The 19,260-nt window shown below is 39.6% G+C and overlaps 1 protein-coding gene across 2 annotated transcripts in view; it reads left to right on the top strand.

Annotated features, from left to right (window-relative positions):
- The first annotated feature begins 660 nt into the window (after positions 1–660).
- The window catches only part of GMCL1 (germ cell-less 1, spermatogenesis associated), a 54,491-nt gene continuing 35,891 nt past the window's right edge, over positions 661–19,260 (top strand). For both annotated transcript variants that reach the window (XM_054548105.2, XM_002811934.5), the window contains exons 1-6: positions 661–3,268; positions 10,643–10,766; positions 12,553–12,649; positions 14,066–14,163; positions 16,295–16,407; positions 17,275–17,340. In XM_054548105.2, the coding sequence (XP_054404080.1) occupies positions 3,009–3,268; positions 10,643–10,766; positions 12,553–12,649; positions 14,066–14,163; positions 16,295–16,407; positions 17,275–17,340 (758 nt within the window). In that variant the 5' untranslated portion in view covers positions 661–3,008. The remainder of the gene's footprint in view (positions 3,269–10,642; positions 10,767–12,552; positions 12,650–14,065; positions 14,164–16,294; positions 16,408–17,274; positions 17,341–19,260) is intronic.

Raw genomic sequence — 19,260 nt, 5'->3', positions numbered from 1 at the left:
AAGATAAGAAAAAAAAAATCACATATTTAGTCTTATGCATGCCTACTGGCTAATGTTCACATATGCCAAACACTACTCAATATCATAAAATAATGTATGAACTTATTCTCTGGAAATGAGTGATGCCCTCTGCTCTAAGTAGACCATTTATATTAAATATAAATGTATAAAAGACATTCATATTCTTATAGTAGGAATACTTGCCTTCTTTGTTGATTTTATAGCATCCATTGTATTTTGGTGGGTGAAATAATAAGAATTTCTTAGTTTAGTGTTGTTTATTATAAAAGCTACAGCTACTGGTAGAAGCTACTTATGTGAATATTTAGTCACTCCGGTGACCTACAGGAAATAATACTAACCACTTCAGTGCCTTCCCAGAAGCCCACAGAATCTCCACATCAGCTTTATTTTGTCTTTGGAAGCATGATGAATTTTTTGGTAGAAGTTTTATCTTTAAATGATATGTAGCTTAGCCAAAATTTTAAAACAAATAGCATTTATTCACCATAAGATTTCTAGAAGGTGGGATAAAGTCACCCTGGACGAATGTTTGTCATATTGAATTAGCATGACTTTGAGATATAATTATGTTCGTTTTTCCCTCCCACTGTCCACTTACATTTATTCAGCGGGCCTAGTTCTTCCCCTTCTTGAGATGTAAATTCAGATAGATAGACTCATGACTTTTCTGTTCACTCTTAGGTTTTAAAGTCCTACTGTGTAGTCCTTTAAGGTCATAAAACAGTGTCATTTTAGTAAGTAATATATCCAGTCAAAATTCCAAGCTTGATTTACAGTTGAGGCTTCTTCCCTCACTCACCTCTGGCCTACTGCCAGTAGGAAGCTGGTTTCTGGGGAAAGGGAGACCATGGGCTTCTCTTCTTTTTCCACCTAGGTTTCCTTCCGTGTTCTCCCCCTGCCCCAACCTACCATGTCTGGGTTGTAGCAAAGAAGAGAGTTAAGGGGAGCAGGAAAGTTGTTACCTGACTGTCATTGCTATGGTGGTAGAGGATCAGCCCTATGTGACCCTGACAAACTAAAGTTGATTCTTGTGGGCATTCTTGTGGGTTCCTTTGTCAACCTCATCACGCTACTCACCTGCGGTTCCTTTGGCAAAGCAAATGTGTACCCCTTTTTCAGCCTCTAGGAATTTGGTGACTCTTTGAGGTTCTCAGTGCTGAAGTTCATTGCCTTCCTCCCAGGCCTGTTGGGCAGGACCTAAGATGATCCCATCCCAGCTATCTCATGGTGGTCCACATCTGCTCCATGGGAAACACCTGCACGTTCTTTATGCTGGCAAATTCTGTGTATGCAAGCTGATCCCTCTGCAGCCATTATTCTCTGCCTGCCACCTCCACCCCAAGCTGCCTCGGCTAGCCTCAGTTCAGATTTCTCATTCATGAATCAGACATTAGTCCACTGGGGCCCTCAAACTACGTATACTGCCAACGGGAGTCTCAATTGGTACATTGATGCAACCAACCCAGAGAGCAATTTGGTAATAGCTAACAAAGTTGCAAATTTCCCAGCAAATTCACTTCTGGGAATCTGCTTGGTGAATCCATTGCACATGATGTTCATTGCTGCTCTGTAAGGCCGTTAAAGTAGAAATAACCTTTCTCACTAAGGAATGTAAAAACAAATATGGGTCAGTCATACAATGAGCAGTGAAAATTATCCAGCGATTGACCAAATGGATAAATCTTGAGAGTATAATTTTGAGAGAGGAGAAAGGTGCGCAATGAGAGGTACAGCTATGATTCCATTCCATGATATGTCTAAACATGCAAAAGAAAATATTATTTATGGGTATGCATATAAGGACATGCATGGACATAATGATATACAACATTCTCAGCACAGTAATTGCCACTGGGGAGGGAGACAGAATGAGATGGAGGAGGTATGCAGGGGCTTCTGCCTATCTGTATTGTTCTATTTAAAAAGAATGAATCATTGATTACACCTCAATAAAGCTGAGAGGAAAAAAGAATGAAAGTAAGTCTGATAAAATTTCAAGCTAGTGGTCGGTCCACAGGAGTCTGTATTACTCTATTTGAAATATTTTCATTATTTTACTTAAAAAGTAACAGAAGGGAGTCAGGGAATGAACGCTGGCTGTCCGGAGTCCATCACAAGAGTTGCTACTACTCCAAGCAGACACTTGTAAATTTTGCTAGGGCCTCCTGAAGGCACTTTCGAGTCCGGACAGTCATGGTGCCAGACCCTATTCGGACATCCCACTGGCAGTTGAGAGGAAAGGAAAGTAGTGCCGGGAACGTTCCCATAACTTAACGGGTTCCATTCACGTCTACAGCAGGGGAGGGCTCATGTTAAGGAAGCCCAGGAATCCAGCATAGCGCCTCATCCTAGGGCCCCTCTCACAGGAGGCCACGCCCAACCAAGCAGAGCGTGGCCCCAGCAAGCGCCGAGCTCCCGCAAGGAGACCAAATAGCTTCGGGGTTTTGCCACTAGCTTAGCACAGGCCCATCACCGGGGACTCAAGGCACCTTTGTAGAAAGAATGAGTGACTGACTGGAGTCCCAGGTCTTGCCACTACAGAGGCGTGTAAGAACTACGGCTCAACACTACGTCTACGCCGAAGTTCAGGTTAGTCGGAGGCCAGGCCCACAGCAGGCCCGAAAACACCAGCCTGCACGGGTGCGCCGGGTTGTGCGCAGGCGCCACCTGCCACGCACGCACGCACGCACGCACGCCTTGCGCCGCCCCTTCCGGAGGCTCGCTGCACTCATGCGCCCTCCATCCCGCGCTTTGTTGCGAAAGCGAGGGGGCGAGGTCCTGCGGTGCTAGAGCGCGGCGCGACCAGACGCTGCCGGCGGGGCGGATGATGGAGGCTGTAGCGTCCGCTGCAACGGTTGGGGCTGCGCGTGAGAAGGTGGCGGTGTAGGCACCTGCGCTCGGGGAAGGCTGGCGGCGGCGGCGGCCGGGCCATGGCGGGAGACCCCCTTCTCTGGGCTCCCTAAAGTCTCGGGGAGCCGTGACCCATGGGATCGTTGAGCAGCCGGGTGCTGCGCCAGCCAAGACCAGCCCTTTGCCAGCAGGCGCAAGGTGCCAGGGCGGGGGGCTCGGCCCGGAGGCCGGACACTGGAGACGATGCGACGGGCCACGGCTTCTGTTACTGTCCGGGCAGCCACAAGCGCAAGCGGAGCAGCGGGGCCTTCTGCTACTGTCACCCTGACTCGGAGACGGACGAGGATGAGGAGGAGGGGGACGAGCAGCAGCGGCTCCTCAACACCCCTCGAAGGTACGTGGGGGCACGCACCGGCGCGGACCCGGACCCGCACCTGTTGGGCGTGGGGCCGAGCCGGCGCCCCGTGCGCTTGCGGGGTGCAGCGCTTCCCAGCCTCTGGAGAGGGGACGTACCCTTGACAGGGTGAATGTGGAAGCCGGCCCGATGCCGGGCGGACGGGGGAGCGCCTTGGGAGACGCCTGGTGTTCCGCATTTTCAACCACAGACGCTTCCAGGGTGTTGTTACAGCCCCAAGATGAGGATGAGAAACGCCAAGCCCGAGCTCGCGTCTCGTTAAACCGTAGAGACGCCCGGCTGGCTGGCCTTCCCAGTCCACCTTTGCCCTCTCAAGTGGGTAGCCGCAGAGTAAGTTGTTTTGCATCCGGTTGTCTTAGTACAGACACTAAATGTAATCTCTGAAATGGGCACTCTTATTGTCGCCCGCTCAGTGGAGGGGAAGTAATTGCACACAGGAGTTCTCGTTAATTGTAAAGGTGAAGTTTATCAATAGTGTACATTTGTTCCTAACTAGGAACAGAGTCTGTGCAAGTTTCTAGTAGTTGAAGTCGTTGACCGTGGATGTACCGTATGTAGGGCGGTGCTGCTGCAGCTTGTTTAACCTTTTTTTTTTTTTTTTTTTTTGGATGAGTTGAAAGATGGAATATTGACTTGTGACCTGGAATGTAGTTTATAGGTAGAATATATGCTTACACAAACAATTTGGTTTTTCTGCTTTTGTTTTTAAAGGTTATTTGATAGGGTCACACATGAAATTTTTAAAATGATTTTTCTTTTTGAGACAGAGCCTTGCTCTGCCACTCAGGCCGGAGTGCAGTGGTGCGATCTCAACTCACTGCAATCTCCACCTCCTGGTTCAAGCGATTCTTGTGCCTCAGCCTCCCGAGGAGCTGGGACTACAGGCGCGCACCACCACGCCTGGCTGTTTTCTATTTTTAGTAGAGACAGGTTTCATCGTGTTGGCCAGGCTTGTCTCAAATTCCCGACCTCAGGTGATCTGCTGGCCTCAGCCTCCCAAAGTGCTGGAATTATAGGTGTGAGCCACTGCGCACCCGGCCTAAAATTAAACTTTAAAAGCAGATTCACAAAGGTTTTGCTATACAAGTGTTATATATTGTAAAAAAGGAATCATAGATTTAAAAACTTAATAGTTTGGCTTATAAAACCTTTTGTACCGTTTTTTGTATGAATATTTGTATTTATTTACAAAAATGGACCCCTACTGTGAATACTATTCAGTAACTTTTTTTGTTGTTTGATTTTTGGAGCTTTTTTCTAAAGGGGTCTCACTATATTGCCCAGGCTGGTCTCAAACGCCTGGGCTGAAGCGATCCTCCCACCTCAGCCTCCCAAAGTGCTGAGATTACAGGTGTGAGCCACCATGCCTGACCCTGTAACCTTTTTGAAGAGTCAGTGTAGCATAGTTTTTTTTTTTTTTTCCTTTGGAAAAATTTTTCTCTTTTTTGAGACAGGGTCTCGCTCTGTCACCCAGGCTGGAATGCAGTGGTGGGATCATGGCTCACTCCATCTCGACCTCATAGAATCAGGCGATTCTCCCACCTCAGCCTTCTGTGTAGCTGAGACCACAGGCATGCACCACCACACCCAGCTAATTTTTTTATTTGTAGAAACAAGGTCTCACTCTGTTGCCCACCCAGGCTGGCCTGGAACTCCTGGGTTCAAGTGATCCTCTTGCCTTGACCTCCCAAAGTGTTGGGATTACAGGTGTGAGCCACCATTGCCAACCTATAGCGTAGTTTTAAGAGTTCAAATTCTGAGTTCTTGGCCAGGTGCAGTGGCTCATGCCTATAATCCCAGCACTTTGGGAGGCTGAAGCAGACAGATTACCTGAGGTCAGGAGTTGAAAACCAGCCTGGCCAATGTGGCAAAACCCTGTCTTTACTAAAAATATAAAAATTAACCAGTCGTGGTGGCAGGTGCCTGTAATCCCAGCTACTCGGGACACTGAGGCAGAAGAATGGCTTGAACCTGGGAGGCGAGGTTGCAGTGAGCCAAGATCGCACAACTGCACTCCAGTCTGGGTGACAAAGTGAGACTCCATCTCAAAAAAAAAAAAATTCTGACTTCTTGTCTGTATTCTGCACTTAATAGCCTTATTTCCCTCATATGTAAATTGGAGATATAAATACCTGCCTTTTAGGCTTTGACAAATATGAGAACAAACAAATGCACAATGTCTAGAATGTAAGCATGCAGTAGATATGTCTCCTTGATGAATTGGCCCCTTTATCATAACAAAATGTTCATCCTTCTTTATCACTAGTAATTTAGCCACTACCACATACATACATACATTTATTTATTTATATTTGGGGGTACAGGTACAGGTTTCTCACATGCATATAACAAGTAGTGGTGAAGTCTGGGATTGTAGTGTATCCATCAGCCACTTTCTTTTGATAAATGTCTGAATGATATCTCATTTTCCCTCCTTTCACTTTTTACCTGTGTATATTCAAAATAGATATCATGTAAACAGCATATAGTTGAGTCTTGCTTCTTTTGTCCAACAGGACAATCTAACCTTTCAATTAGTAGTTAGACCACTTATATTTAACGTAATTATTGAAATATATGTCACAGTGCATTTGAAGGAGAGAAATCACACAGCAATTTGAATACAGGAAATTTAATATAAACATTATTAACAAGGCACAGAGAATTAACTACTGAGGACAAAACGCTAAGGTAAAGAGATCCCTAGAAAATACATGGAGTAGTCAGTACTTCTAAGGCTGAGGCAGAATAGCCACAGAAGGAACAAATTTGTAATAGGTGCCTCCAATCCTTTCCCAAGCTAAGATTCAGGTGATGTTGAAGGAGGTGTGGCTATAGCCCACTGGATAGTGGAAAAGTTTGCTCAAGTGTGGTAAGCTGAGGCTGGCAAGTAGGACACTGCCTACTAGGATGCCAACAAAATTATTTGGAGGCCTTTTGGCCCAGAAGGCTAAAGATATTTACTATCTAGACCTTTACAGAAAAAGTGTACCAACTCCTAGACTACATGAGTGGACTGGAATGGAAAGTTTTTAAAGCAAACCTTTATCGGAAAATGCATATCAGAATTTAGTGTCTGTATATTACTGAAAGATGCTTGGATTATTCAGCCTGGTACGGATGCAGGGTATATGAAAATACTAAGATGGGCCAGGCGTGGTGGCTCACACCTGTAATCCCAGCACTTTGGGAAGCCAAGGCAAGCAGATCACTTTAGGCCAGGAGTTTGAGACCAGCCTGACCAACACAGTGAAACCCCGCCTCTACCAAAAAATACAAAAATTAGCCAGGCATGGTGGTGGATGCCTGTATTCCTAGCTACTTGGGAGGCTGAGGCAGGAGAATTACCTGAACTCAGGAGGTGGAGGTTGTAGTAGTGAGCCAAGATTGCACCACTGTGCTCCAGCCTGGGCAACAGAGTAAGACCCTGTCTCAAAAACTAAATAAATAAAAATTTAAAAGAGAAAGTATTAAGATGTTGAATTTTGTGTGTTGGCCCTGGTATATACTTCCTGAGGTTGTCTGGTGTGCTCTCCCACATCAACAGACCACTTTATGAGAAGTTTTAGCTTTTAGGCCCAACTTCCACCTCATACCTTTGTCAACTCCATGTTCTACTTTTACATTTATGAGACTGTTAAAACCCACACTGTTCTACAACCAGATCTTGAGTGTTTTGTCCATAGCTTGTCTCTAAAAAATTGAAACAACATTTACACAGTTATAACTATGTAAATATTGTTTCAGAAGAGTTAAGTAGTATGCTAGGATTATAAATCATACTTGATGGGTCCAATGTCACAACTGCTTGTCTGTTCAAAGGGAGAAATTTTTCTAACCTCACAGTCATATGGAATCTTTTCTTGTATTCCATCAAGTGCTTAAAGTCATTCCCTGCTTTTGTTTGTATCTTATTTGGACAGTGCCTTTTTTTGTATTGCTTTTTTATTGTCCTAGAGTTTATAATGGCCTTTCCCCCACTCTTGACAAAATAACAATATTCCTTCATCATGTCTTCAGGTTTTTCTGAAAAAACACAGAAAAGTCTTTTGAAACACACTTTCATGGAATCCTTCACTAAAACCTAGACCTCTTCCATCCTCCTGTTCCAATCTGGATTTGTCTGCTCTTATGCTGGGACTTATGTTCACCCCATCTCTAGGATTTAATCCACTATTTTGTGTAGCCTGCATTTCTTTCTCACTCATTTTAGGAACTATTTAATACATCCTCAAGTATTTTCCAAGGAAGGGTGCAAAAGGGGGTAATTTGTGCGTATCTAAATATAAATTTAGTCTCTTTTACTTTATTCATCCTCTGACTGAGTATGGAAATCTAAAGTAACTTTCTTCATATCTTTGATGACACTGCTTCATTGTCTTCAGGCGTACAGTCTTGGTGAAAAATTTGATTCTGGTGTAATTCTCTTTTCAGGTGACCATTTTTGCTCTCTGGAACTTCTGGAACTTTTTCTTTGGTATTTTGGGATTTAACTAGAATGTGCTTAAGTGTGGGTCTTTTAATGGCCTTGGTACTTGTTGGATCCTTATAATCTGGAGACTCATATACTACCTTAGTTTTGGGAAATTTTTTTCTATTAATTTCTTCCATAATTTCCTTTCGCTTGTTATCTTTATTTTCTCTTTCTGGGATGCCTCTTAACTGGATTTTGGATTTCTTGGATCCTATCTCTTCTTTTTTCCTTTCTTTATCTTTTTGCTTTATGTTCTGGGAAATTTCCTTTAACTTTTTCATCACTATCATTAGGTTGTTTGGCCCTAACTGTGAGGTATTTCTTTTGGACCAGGGGTGAAAATTACTAAAACATGAAATGTGCTGTGATCCATGAAAGCTTGGGAACCTCTGCTCTAAAAAGCATGCCCCACCTATAACCAACTTCGTAGTCTTCTTACTCAAAGAAGAGGTACCTTGGAAATAGATCTATTTACTCAATTAAAACACCATACACCAGTTACTCATTCTTAAATATGAGTGGACAAGCAAGGAAGGATCACCCAACGTGAGGAAGAAAAACAAACCATTCTTTGTTTGTTTTTTTAAATTTCAGTAATCATGTCTTTAGTCTCTAAAAGCTCTTTCTTATTCTGAGTAATCCTTTATCATAGCATCCTATGGGGTAAATATAATAACCTCAGATCTCTAGGTATACTGGTGAGAGAGTTTTTTTTTTTCCTCTCTTTTCCCTGAATTATATGTTTCCAGGGGTGGAGGGAGTCTCTCTGTCTCTCTGATACGCTCTTATTCTTCCTCATGTTGGGTGATCTTTCCTTGCTTGTCCACTTATATTTAAGAATGGGTAACTGGTGTATGGTGTTTTAATTGAGTAAATAGATCTATTTCCAAGGTACCTCTTCTTTGAGTAAGAAGACTACGAAGTTGGTTATAGGTGGGGCATGCTTTGTAGAGCAGAGGTTCCCAAGCTTTCATGGATCACAGCACATTTCATGTTTTAGTAATTTTCACCCCTGGTCCAAAATAGATACCTCATAGTTAGGGCCAAACAACCTAATGATAGCAGAGTGCATGGTATCTGAAAGATGTTACTATGTTTCCTTCGAATTTAAAATATTCCACATGCCTCTATGAGTTGACTGTGGTGCTCTAAGTTCAGATGGTATCCTGAACTGGTGAATTTCACACACGGTTTGGGAACCATGACTTAGGGTGAATGGATTGGGAGTGAACAGGCCACAGATTCTTTAAATTTCAGAATGAGGATTGCTTTGTCTGGGCACCAGCAGCTACACGACAGCCTTAGATCTTCCATTAGCTTTGTGCTGTTTCTAGAAAAACCTTGGAATCTTTTTGCCTCAGTATCTGTACTGTCCTTATCTATACTCTGTGTTCATAGAGTGGAAAAGGCACTAGTTTCCCCATTTTCTGCCCCTCTTCTTACTTCTGCCTTTGTTTCCCTGAGACCTCATCCTTCTTTTCTCCCAAGGGTTCTAATGGGCAGATAAGCTTAGCCTCCATCCTGGTCCTCCATAATGTATTTTTTGGCTGTGGCTTTCACTGTTCTTTTTCATTTGAATTTGTTTTCTAACTTTCAGATCTGTATAAATCGCTCATCAAGTGATGAGCCTACCCTCACCTTTTCCTGGTGTGGTCTTACTCCTTTTTGTACTCTTAATCTTTAATGTAATTTGGGGAGGGATGGGAAGCCAACAAGTGTACATTCTGCTATCAGGAACTGGAAACTACATTGTCTCTTGATTTCTCCTCATAACGAATTAAGTGGATACTATTAAGGTCCTCTTTTTACAGCTGTGATAACTGAGCAGCTGGGACTCAAACCCAAGTCTATTACCACTAAGGCATGTGCTGTTTTTATTGTCGGCTAGGAAGAGGTGTTAAGTACACAGGTGTTAAATTCACCAATTCAGGATGTCATCTGAAACAATTACTTCATTTTTAAAAAGAGATTGAAAGTTTTATATGCTAGGAAAGCTGTCAGAATTGGTCAGGAATTTAAGATATTGATCAGCCTCTGCCTAGGGCCTTTTCTTAGTTACTGGATCATTTTGAGCAATGATTTTCAAACTTTATTTTTTTAGTCAAGTCTTCCTTTAAATTAAAGCTGTGCAGAAATCCAGTATGTTTACAGATTGAATAGGTGATGCTGCTCTGGTTGAAGTTAGATGGGATGCTCACAGTTCACTCCTTAGCTCTCCTTGGTGGCCCCTAAGACTTCTCCTTTGAGCAGTTTTAAAAACCTTTCATCTAAAATAAATAAATAAATAATTTTAAAAAACAAATAGGAAAAGAAAAGAAAACCTTTGATCTAAGGTTGCAAACCATTTGTCCAGCGGGTGGAAAACATTTTAAGTAGTTTAAGAATAGGTTGGTACCAAAATAAGATTAAATGTAAATTATTTTAAAATTACTTGGGTAGGTGAAATGTTTACTCTTGTTCTCCATTTCCTACTTGCAGATTATCGCACTATTTGAGTGCCTTCATAGTGCTGGTTTCTAAATAAGGAAATAAGCAAAAAATCAACATGCTAACTTCTTAATCTGTTGAATAGGTAATTAAATTAGTCCAAAATTGCTAAAACGTGTGCAGTGAAAAGTCTGCCTCCCATGCTGCCCCGCTTTCTCCACTATCTCTCCCATGCATAGAGGACCCCAGAGATAACCACTATTATTAGTTTCTTATGTACTCTTCTAGACACAAGAAAATTTGAACATATACTATCCCCCATCCTTTTACACAATAGGTAAGTTGACTCTATTTAATAGAAATTGAATAAAAGGAGTATTTAGAAATATATGCAAAATCAGTAAAACATTCAGTTTTATATAAATATGTGACTTTTTCATTTCTTTTAACAGGAAAAAATTAAAGAGTACATCTAAATATATTTATCAAACATTATTTTTGAATGGTGAAAACAGTGACATTAAGATTTGTGCTCTAGGAGAAGAATGGAGCTTACACAAAATATATTTATGTCAAGTAAGTATTTTTTCTATTTGAGTAACAGGGTAGTCACTTAAACTCTTAAGTCATGTTCTTTCTCATTGCACTTCACAGTAATCTTTTGCATGAACACCGTAGTGGTTAAATCCTCTCATTTGATTAAAAGTCTGTAAGAAAGATTGGCAAACATTGTTAGTGAAAACTAAGTTTGGTCTAGAAAGAGATTTTGAGATTTCAGTATCAGACTAGCCTAATACTACATATTTGTCGTTACTTCATAAAATGCTTTTTTTGGTGCCTTCTGTTGATAAAAGGGGAAAAGTTGGGGAAAAATATTTAACATTAAAGTTAAGATTGTAGTGTGTTTATTTTGCTTATGGTTATTTAAATTGGATAAACTCATCTGAAATGCTGCTTTGTAGTTCGCATTGAGTGTGAGTGGAAAGTTCTCTCCTGGAAAATCCAGGTAAAGACAACACCAAAAAGTATATAAACTAAGTAGATTTCTGTACTGAAAATATTACTACCTGACACCCCACTTTAAAAATTCAGAACTTTCATAGCCGGCGTGGTGTTGGGCACCTGTAATCCCAGCTACTTGAGAGGCTGAGGCAGGAGAATTGCTTCAACCTGGGAGATGGAGGTTGCAGTGAGCTGAGATCATGCTACTGCATGCCAGCCTGGGCAACAGAGCGAGACTCTGTCTCAAAAAAAAAAAAAAAAAAAAAAAATCGGAGCTTTCAAAATAGAATGCAGTGTTGCTCTAATGGCCCAAATATTTTATTCATTTTCTTTCATCAAATCTATAAGCTAGATATTGTTCTAGGCACTAGAAGTAAAACAACAGTTTTTATCCTTTGGAACTTACATTTTTCCTCTTTACCATTTGAGAATAATTACTGGTAAGACAGCATAGTATAAAATTTTTCAGTAAAAGTATTTGAAAATGAATTGCCTTCTCTAACGTTTTAATCATGTTTTAAAATGTGTTTTTGAAACAAATTTATTTTGGCTTGAAGTATGTTGCCCAGAGACTATATCAGAATATTGCTTTTAACTTCAGGGTATGATTCATGTTGTTTCTTTTTAATATCTGAAAGCAGTTTTGTGAACTTGAGGGTGAGAATACCTCTGTTAAAACTTTACCTCTCATGGAAGCTGTATTATAGTTCAAGCCACACGCTAAAATATAAGCCCCCTGAGGACAGAAACAATATCGATTTTGTTGATTGCTATATTCACAGTGCCTTCTACATACTAAGTACTCAGTAACAGTTTTAAATAAATTAGTTAATATTTGATCCATTTCAAAGTAATTCTAATTATGAGGAGTGCTATCTGGCAGATACCTAAAGACTTCATTCTGTACCTTTCCAAGAATTCAGGTCCATTCTGGAAATTTCTCATTATACTAAATTTTGGATTTTCCCTGATTTCTTTGGCGATCATCCTGTTTTTGCCGACTTGGGACTGGTTTGTTCCTTTATAGCCATTCTGGTGTACAGTAAAGATTCAACAGTTTGAGTAAAAAGCTAACCAGGTTCAAATAGAAATACATGAATTCAATTTAGATAGTAATATAAGAATTTTAGTTTTTTGTCAAAAATAGTACTAAACCAAAAGTATATTTTGATACACCTAATAGTGTCCTTATCTTAATTTATTTTCTCCTGTAGACATATTTGGCAGTTCTTTTTCTGTTGAAGTAATAGAATGGATGAGTTTAGTTAATGGATAGAATAGTTGCTTAGAATTAGAAATGGGCAAATAATTTGGAAGACACAGAAAGTACTTGATAATCGTTGACTTTGTTTTTTTTAAGTCTGGCTACTTTTCTAGTATGTTCAGTGGTTCTTGGAAAGAATCCAGCATGAATATTATTGAACTGGAGATTCCTGACCAGAACATTGATGTAGAAGGTAACTACCACAATAATTACTATTATGCAAAAATCATAAAAACATAATCTTATTCTTCTGGTAGAAAATAAATAATTCCTTCCAGCCTTGTAGTCTAGAAAACTCCTTTGATCACCTCAAGGTGATAATTTTATGTTGATTTACACCATAGTTTATCAGTTCTGTCCATCTTATCACTAATCTATTTTGTCATGTGGGCCTTATCAGTTTGTTTACTTACCTTTGTAAATATGCCCACCTGGGATATGGAAGATGTAGGATGGAGGAAGGAAAAGTATGACCATTTTTTTTTAATTACGTAGAAAATCTGATAAATAATACTGATTATTCCCTATATATTTATAGAAGATGTTTTCTGGGAACAATAAATAAAAATATTGTTTTAGAGCTAAAAGAATCCTTAGTTGAGGAAGCTGAGGCCCAGAGGAGTTAAGGGACTTATTTTGGATCTCAGAGCAGTTTAGTGAGCCTGTGTCAGACTACAGCTCTCCTCATTCCCATTCCAGTGCTCTTGCTGCTCCCCTCATTGGTGGTCCACATGGAAGTACCTGGTGCTCAGTACAAAGACAAAGAAATACTTTAGTTAAGAATATTTACAGCCTGTAATCCCAGCTCGTTGGGAGGCCGAGGTGGGCGGATCACAAGGTCAGGAGATCGAGACCATCCTGGCTAACATGGTGAAACCACATCTCTACTTAAAAAAATACAAAAAATTAGCCAGGCATGGTGGCAGGAGCCTGTAGTTCCAGCTACTCGGGAGGCTGAGGCAGGAGAATGGCTTGAACCTGGGAGGTGGAGCTTGCAGTGAGCCGAGATCGCACCACTGCACACCAGCCTGGGTGACAGAGCGAGACTCTATCTCACAAAAAAAAAAAAAAAAAAAAGAATATTTACAAAGCAAACCATGTGGGACATTCATAACAGTGGCAGTGGAGGAAGGATGGACAAGCATAGATCACTGTGGGGGCTGGGCATGAGTGTGGCATGGACAGGACTCAGGAGCTGTACCACATTTTCTCAGTGGTGAAGTGCTGAAAGCAGCAGGGTTAAGATTATCTTTGAGTCTGCATATTTGTACTTAACTATTGGTCTACTCAGGAGTATCTTATACAACTGCTTCCAAGGCATCTTGGTTGTGACCACTGATGTCAAGATTACATGTTAGAAGAATGCAGCTAGATTTGGTAGAATAAACAGAAATTTATAACCTTGTTATTAAATTAACAGTGTCAACCAGTAACCATTACTAGCGTTTTAATTAAAGAGATACTTCTGTTATCTTTTTATGTGCATGCCACATTTAGACAAATGTCTTTGTATGTGAAGACAGTCGTTATTATACAAATACAAGTATTTGTATAATACTTGTAATAGATATAAATATTATTTCATCCTACATGTGTACCTTGCTTTCAGCACTGCAGGTTGCATTTGGTTCACTGTATCGAGATGATGTCTTGATAAAGCCCAGTCGAGTTGTTGCCATTTTGGCAGCAGCTTGTTTGCTGCAATTGGTAAGTATGCACATAATTCGAAGAAAGGTTCAGAATAATAATCTTTGTCTCAAAGTGTGTACTCCAAAAACAAAAATAAAGCTTAGCTTTTTAGAGTTTTTAAATAAAAATGAAACGTATAAATATGCCATTTATTATAAATCATTTAAAATGCCTAACCAAAAGCAATTTATTACAACTGAGGGAGTCATGATGTCTGCATAAAATGAATGCAGGCCATTTCTGTGTAGATATCTTAGTATGACTATGGTGTGGAAAAAACGTACTTGTCTAAGGTCATTTACAGATTTCTATTCATTAATGACTTGACTATTAAGCAGATGGCTTATGATTACCAATTAATTTCATTCATGGGTTCAAATAAACATGCATGCCTACTATTTAAATTTCTCTTAATTTTGAAAGAATTGTGTATAAATCACATATATGTATTTTAATCTACTGGCAGAATGACAGATTTGTTCATTTAACAGAAGTGTATTGAGCACTGTGTCAAACTAGACACAGAAAGCCAAAGGTAACTTAAGATGTAATCCTTACCTTCAAAAAGTTCACAATATAGTATATGTACGTGTGGAGAGGGGAGGGAGGGTTGATATACAAACCCAAAGGTAAAGTAAGAGCTGTTCAATATTATAGGTATGATAATAAACATCCTGTAGCATTTAGTGAATGCATAAAGAAGGGAGTGGTCAGTTCATCCTGGTGGTGTCACATAGGAAAGTTAAGTTTTCACACTGAGTCTTGAAAGTTGAAAGTGTGTTTGTATTGCAAAGTAAGAAGAGGGGAAGGAAGAGCATTGCAGACAGAGAGAACAGAGTAAACTAAGACCTAGCGATGTGAAATAATGGAGGATTCAAGACTAACAGAAACATGGCTCCCACATAAACATAAGAAGGATTGCAGAAGAGGGGGGCAGAAGCCAGATCATGAAAATGTGTCTATACATTGCTAAGAAGTTTAGCATACACAGTATCTTTGGAATATTTTAATCAGGGGAAAGACAAAGTTATGTTTTAGAAAGAATACTTCAGTAACAATGTGAAAGATGAATTGAAGGAAAGATGAGTACAGCATTAGAGACAAAAACCTGTTGCAGTCGTCCAAGGGAGGAAAGTAGGGTAGTAGCAATAAGCTTGGAGAGGAAAAAGTGGATACCAGAGAGATTCAGGGATAATCCACTGGACTTGGTGATAGCGTTAAGAAGAAAGGGGAGGAGTCTAGAATGATTTCCAGCTAAGTTTAAAATCCTAATGGAGTCAATGTTTTATTTTAATCTTAAAAAATTGTTTACTTTTATGTGGTATTTTTGTACTGATTTATTTGAAGTATTAGTTAATAGCTTGCTAAATATCCTTGGTTGAGATCATTTGATTTTCAAAATGTTTCGATCCTTTCAGTACTTATTTCCAATATAAGTATGCTTTATTTTCTAACTCTGGTCCTTTTGATTTTGTTCTAAATTCACTTTCTGCTTACTTTTATGATTTACTAACTCTTTAACTTAATATACCTGCATGATGAATGTGTTTCAGAAATTTAAATGAAAAGTAGTATTCTTTCCATATATTAAAGTTAGTTCACTTAAAACCTATATAAACATTTTAGGTTAAAACTTTAATGTTAATCATTTAAAATAATAATATACTTGTTTTAGGTCTATCTCTTAGCTTTGTAGTTATTTTAAACTTAATAATCACTTTCTGCTAATGCATACTGTTTGTTTAGGCCCACCACATGGTTAACTGACTATGTAGACTTCTTAATTTAAAAAGAAATGGCAAAACAGACAAAATGCTGCTAAAAAAATTTGCAAAGGTCTCAGACAGGGGAAGAATAGAAAAGAAAAAGAATAGCAGTATTCATCTCTACCTTACTGTTCCCCCCACCTTCCATTTTCAAATTCCAAGTATTTAGTTGAATACTTGCTGAACTTTTTTCAGTATTTTTATTGGACTTGTTAAAAAAAAAAACAAAACTTAGGTTTGCTGCACTTAATGAGTTTTCTTTCTTTTCTTTCTTCCTTCTTTTTTTTTTTTTTTTTTTTTGCTTTTTAATATGTAAAAGCACATATCAGAGCTAATTTTTCCCACGTGAAATGGGCCTTTCCAGTGCTTATTTATATTTACAGGACGGTTTAATACAGCAGTGTGGTGAGACAATGAAGGAAACAGTTAATGTGAAAACTGTATGTGGCTATTACACGTCAGCAGGGACCTATGGATTAGATTCTGTAAAGAAAAAGTGAGTTGCCTTTCTTGTTTTTCTTCCTATCCCACTTTTAGGAATTTGGTTGCTTTAGTTTCTTAAGAGAATGTATAGCTATAAGAAAGAAAGAATTAAGGAAAAATAGGATAGGGGGATGGAATTTTGTTAAATAAAAAGCCCCTTTTAACTTTCGGACTGATTAGTAAATTCCTCAAAAGTGTTGTCTTTGTAAGTGACCATAGGTGGATTATATACATGCTTATAAAAACAGTGGTCACTCTTGGTCGGGTGTGGTGGCTAACACCTGTAATCCCAGTGGTTTGGGAGGCCAAGGCAGAAAGATCACTTGGGCCCAGGAGATCAAGACCAGCCTGAGCAACGTAGGGAGACCCCATCTCTACAAAAAATTTTAAAAATTAGCCAGGCATGGTGGTATGCACCTGTGGTCCCAACTGTTCTGGAGGCTGAGGTCAGAGGATTATTTGAGCCCAGGAGGTTCAAGACTGCAATGAGCTGTGATCATGCCACTGCACTTTATAGTATATTTTCTATTAAAATTGTTTAAGAAGTAGGCCTGATAGACTGACAGTCCTTCTAACTCTTGAGAGTTGCAGTACCTGTTTTGAGATTTTAAAGAAGGTTATACTAGTATGCAGACCCCTTAATAAACTATTTAACACAAACTCAAAATGAAGTTTTAAAACTAGAAATACTCTCGTTAATATAAAGGAAATATTCTCTTAATAATATCCACTGACAGAAATAATACTAAATTTCCTATTGTTAAGCTAAAAGTTTCGAGCATGTTCTGGCAAGATTAATATTCTGATTTTATTTTAAGTCCTACTTAATAAATTGTAAATACATGGCATATAATGTAATAATTATATATTTTAATTTCAGGTGCCTTGAATGGCTTCTAAACAATTTGATGACTCACCAGAATGTTGAACTTTTTAAAGAACTCAGGTATTTGAATTTCAAGTAACTTTATAATTAGTCATCCTAAAATATTGTTTATCATTTGTTGAAGTACGTAACATTTTTGTAGAACACAAAAATATATTATGAAAAAGCAAACAATTTAATGAAAGGGCTTGACTACATCCATAAACTGAAGAAATGCTGTGCAAACTTATTTCTTTGTTGTGAATAATATAATGGATATTATGTCTACTGTTTTAACCAATTTTAATAGAAAAATGCATTACTGTTATAAGACTATAGAAAAGTTTCAGGTTTTGCTAGGCTGTTAGAGAATTTAAAAGTTATATTTTAAAAATCATCTTTATTATTGAGAAATAAGTTTGAAGAAACTGTTTTGGCCTTTTTTTTTTTTTTCCACCTTCAAAAACTTTTCATGTTGATTGGTTTTCTCACTAGAATGAATTCTCTGATGTGGAGTAACAAATGTGTGTCTCCTATAAATGTACATTTTTCCATCTCTGATTATTTCACACCTTGAATCCAAATCTGTAGTCCCAACTACTCTGGAGGCTGAGGCAGGAGGATTGCTTAAGCCATGGAGGTCAAGGTTGCAGTGAGCTGTGATTGCGACACTGCACTTCAGCCTCAGTGAGAGTGAGACAAGTTACCATAGTTCTTCACTGTCACCTCCTGGTACAAGGTCTTCTGAACCAGGTCAAGGTATTCCCACTCCTGATGAGAGAAGTCTATGGCCATGTCCCTGAATGTTACAGATTCACAGGCCATGGTTTTAGACAAGCAAAAGCCAATCAGTCCTCAGGGTTTCTCTACCAGAAAAGCAGATTTGGGAAAACCTAGACCTATAATCCCATCACTTTGGGAGGCCAAGGTGGGAGGATTGCTTGAATCTAGGAGTTCGAGATCATCCTGGGCAACATAGTGACATCCCCTCTCTTTGAGAAAATATCAATCTTCCTTTAAGAAAACCTGTTAGCGCCACACAGGGTCCCATGCAGGCTTCAGGCTGGGGCTGCAGAGGCTCCCGCAGTCAACTGTGCCGCCTTCGTCCTCAAGCGGGACCTGGTCAGACACAGCACAGCGCAGAGCCAGATGTCCTGGAGATGGAGCCAGAGGTCCAAGATTTCTCCATCACCTATGGACTATGTAGTCCAAGCTGGAAAAATAGGACCACAGTCACCCGTGAGAAATGGATTCCAGGGTTCTAAAAACCTACAAGAAATATGGCAGTGACAATGAGGACTGCCCACCCTGCCCACCACCCAAGCTGCAGAGCAGCCTTTCTTTTTTAAAGAGATGGGGGCCTTGCTATGTTGCCCAGGCTAGACTGAAACTCCTGAGCTCAAGCAGTCCTCCTGCCTCAGCCTTCAAGTAGCAGGGATTATAGGCACATACCACTGTACCCAGCTTAGTTTGGCTTTTTGGATTAAGTACACATATTATCCATTTATTCCTGCAGCAAGTACTTCCTGACTGTTCCTTATGTGTAAAGATACTCTATTAGGGGCTGTGAAGGATGCAGAGATGATTTTGACAGCAAGAGTGCTGTCAAAGAGCTTATTCGTAGTAATAGGACTAAGGTATTTGTGATGGGTCTGAGAAAATCTGGCTAGCAATGAACTTTTGAAGGCTGGTTGGCATTACAGTCATTTTCTGGCTTGCATTTCCCTGACAGCAGTGCTTCTGAGACAAGGATACAAATGTGTCCGGGAGTATGTGACATTCTGATGGAAATGTACAAAACCAAAGTCAAATGTTACATAGCTTCCCAGAATGTGAATTTTACTGATTTTTTTTTTTTTTTTTTTTTTTGGTGGGGAGGAGGTGGAGGAGAGGTAAATATTTTTATGTTTAAATACATTATGGAATAGAGGGAATTCAAATTTCCTTGAACTCTCAAGATACAATTTATAGAAAAGTTACTTTTTATGGTTAGACCACCTC

The sequence above is a fragment of the Pongo abelii genome, chromosome 12 (genome assembly GCF_028885655.2).
Source record: "Pongo abelii isolate AG06213 chromosome 12, NHGRI_mPonAbe1-v2.0_pri, whole genome shotgun sequence".
Lineage (NCBI taxonomy): Eukaryota > Metazoa > Chordata > Mammalia > Primates > Hominidae > Pongo > Pongo abelii.
Note: the sequence above shows the minus strand (reverse complement) of the source record. Positions and strands in the feature narration are given on the sequence as shown.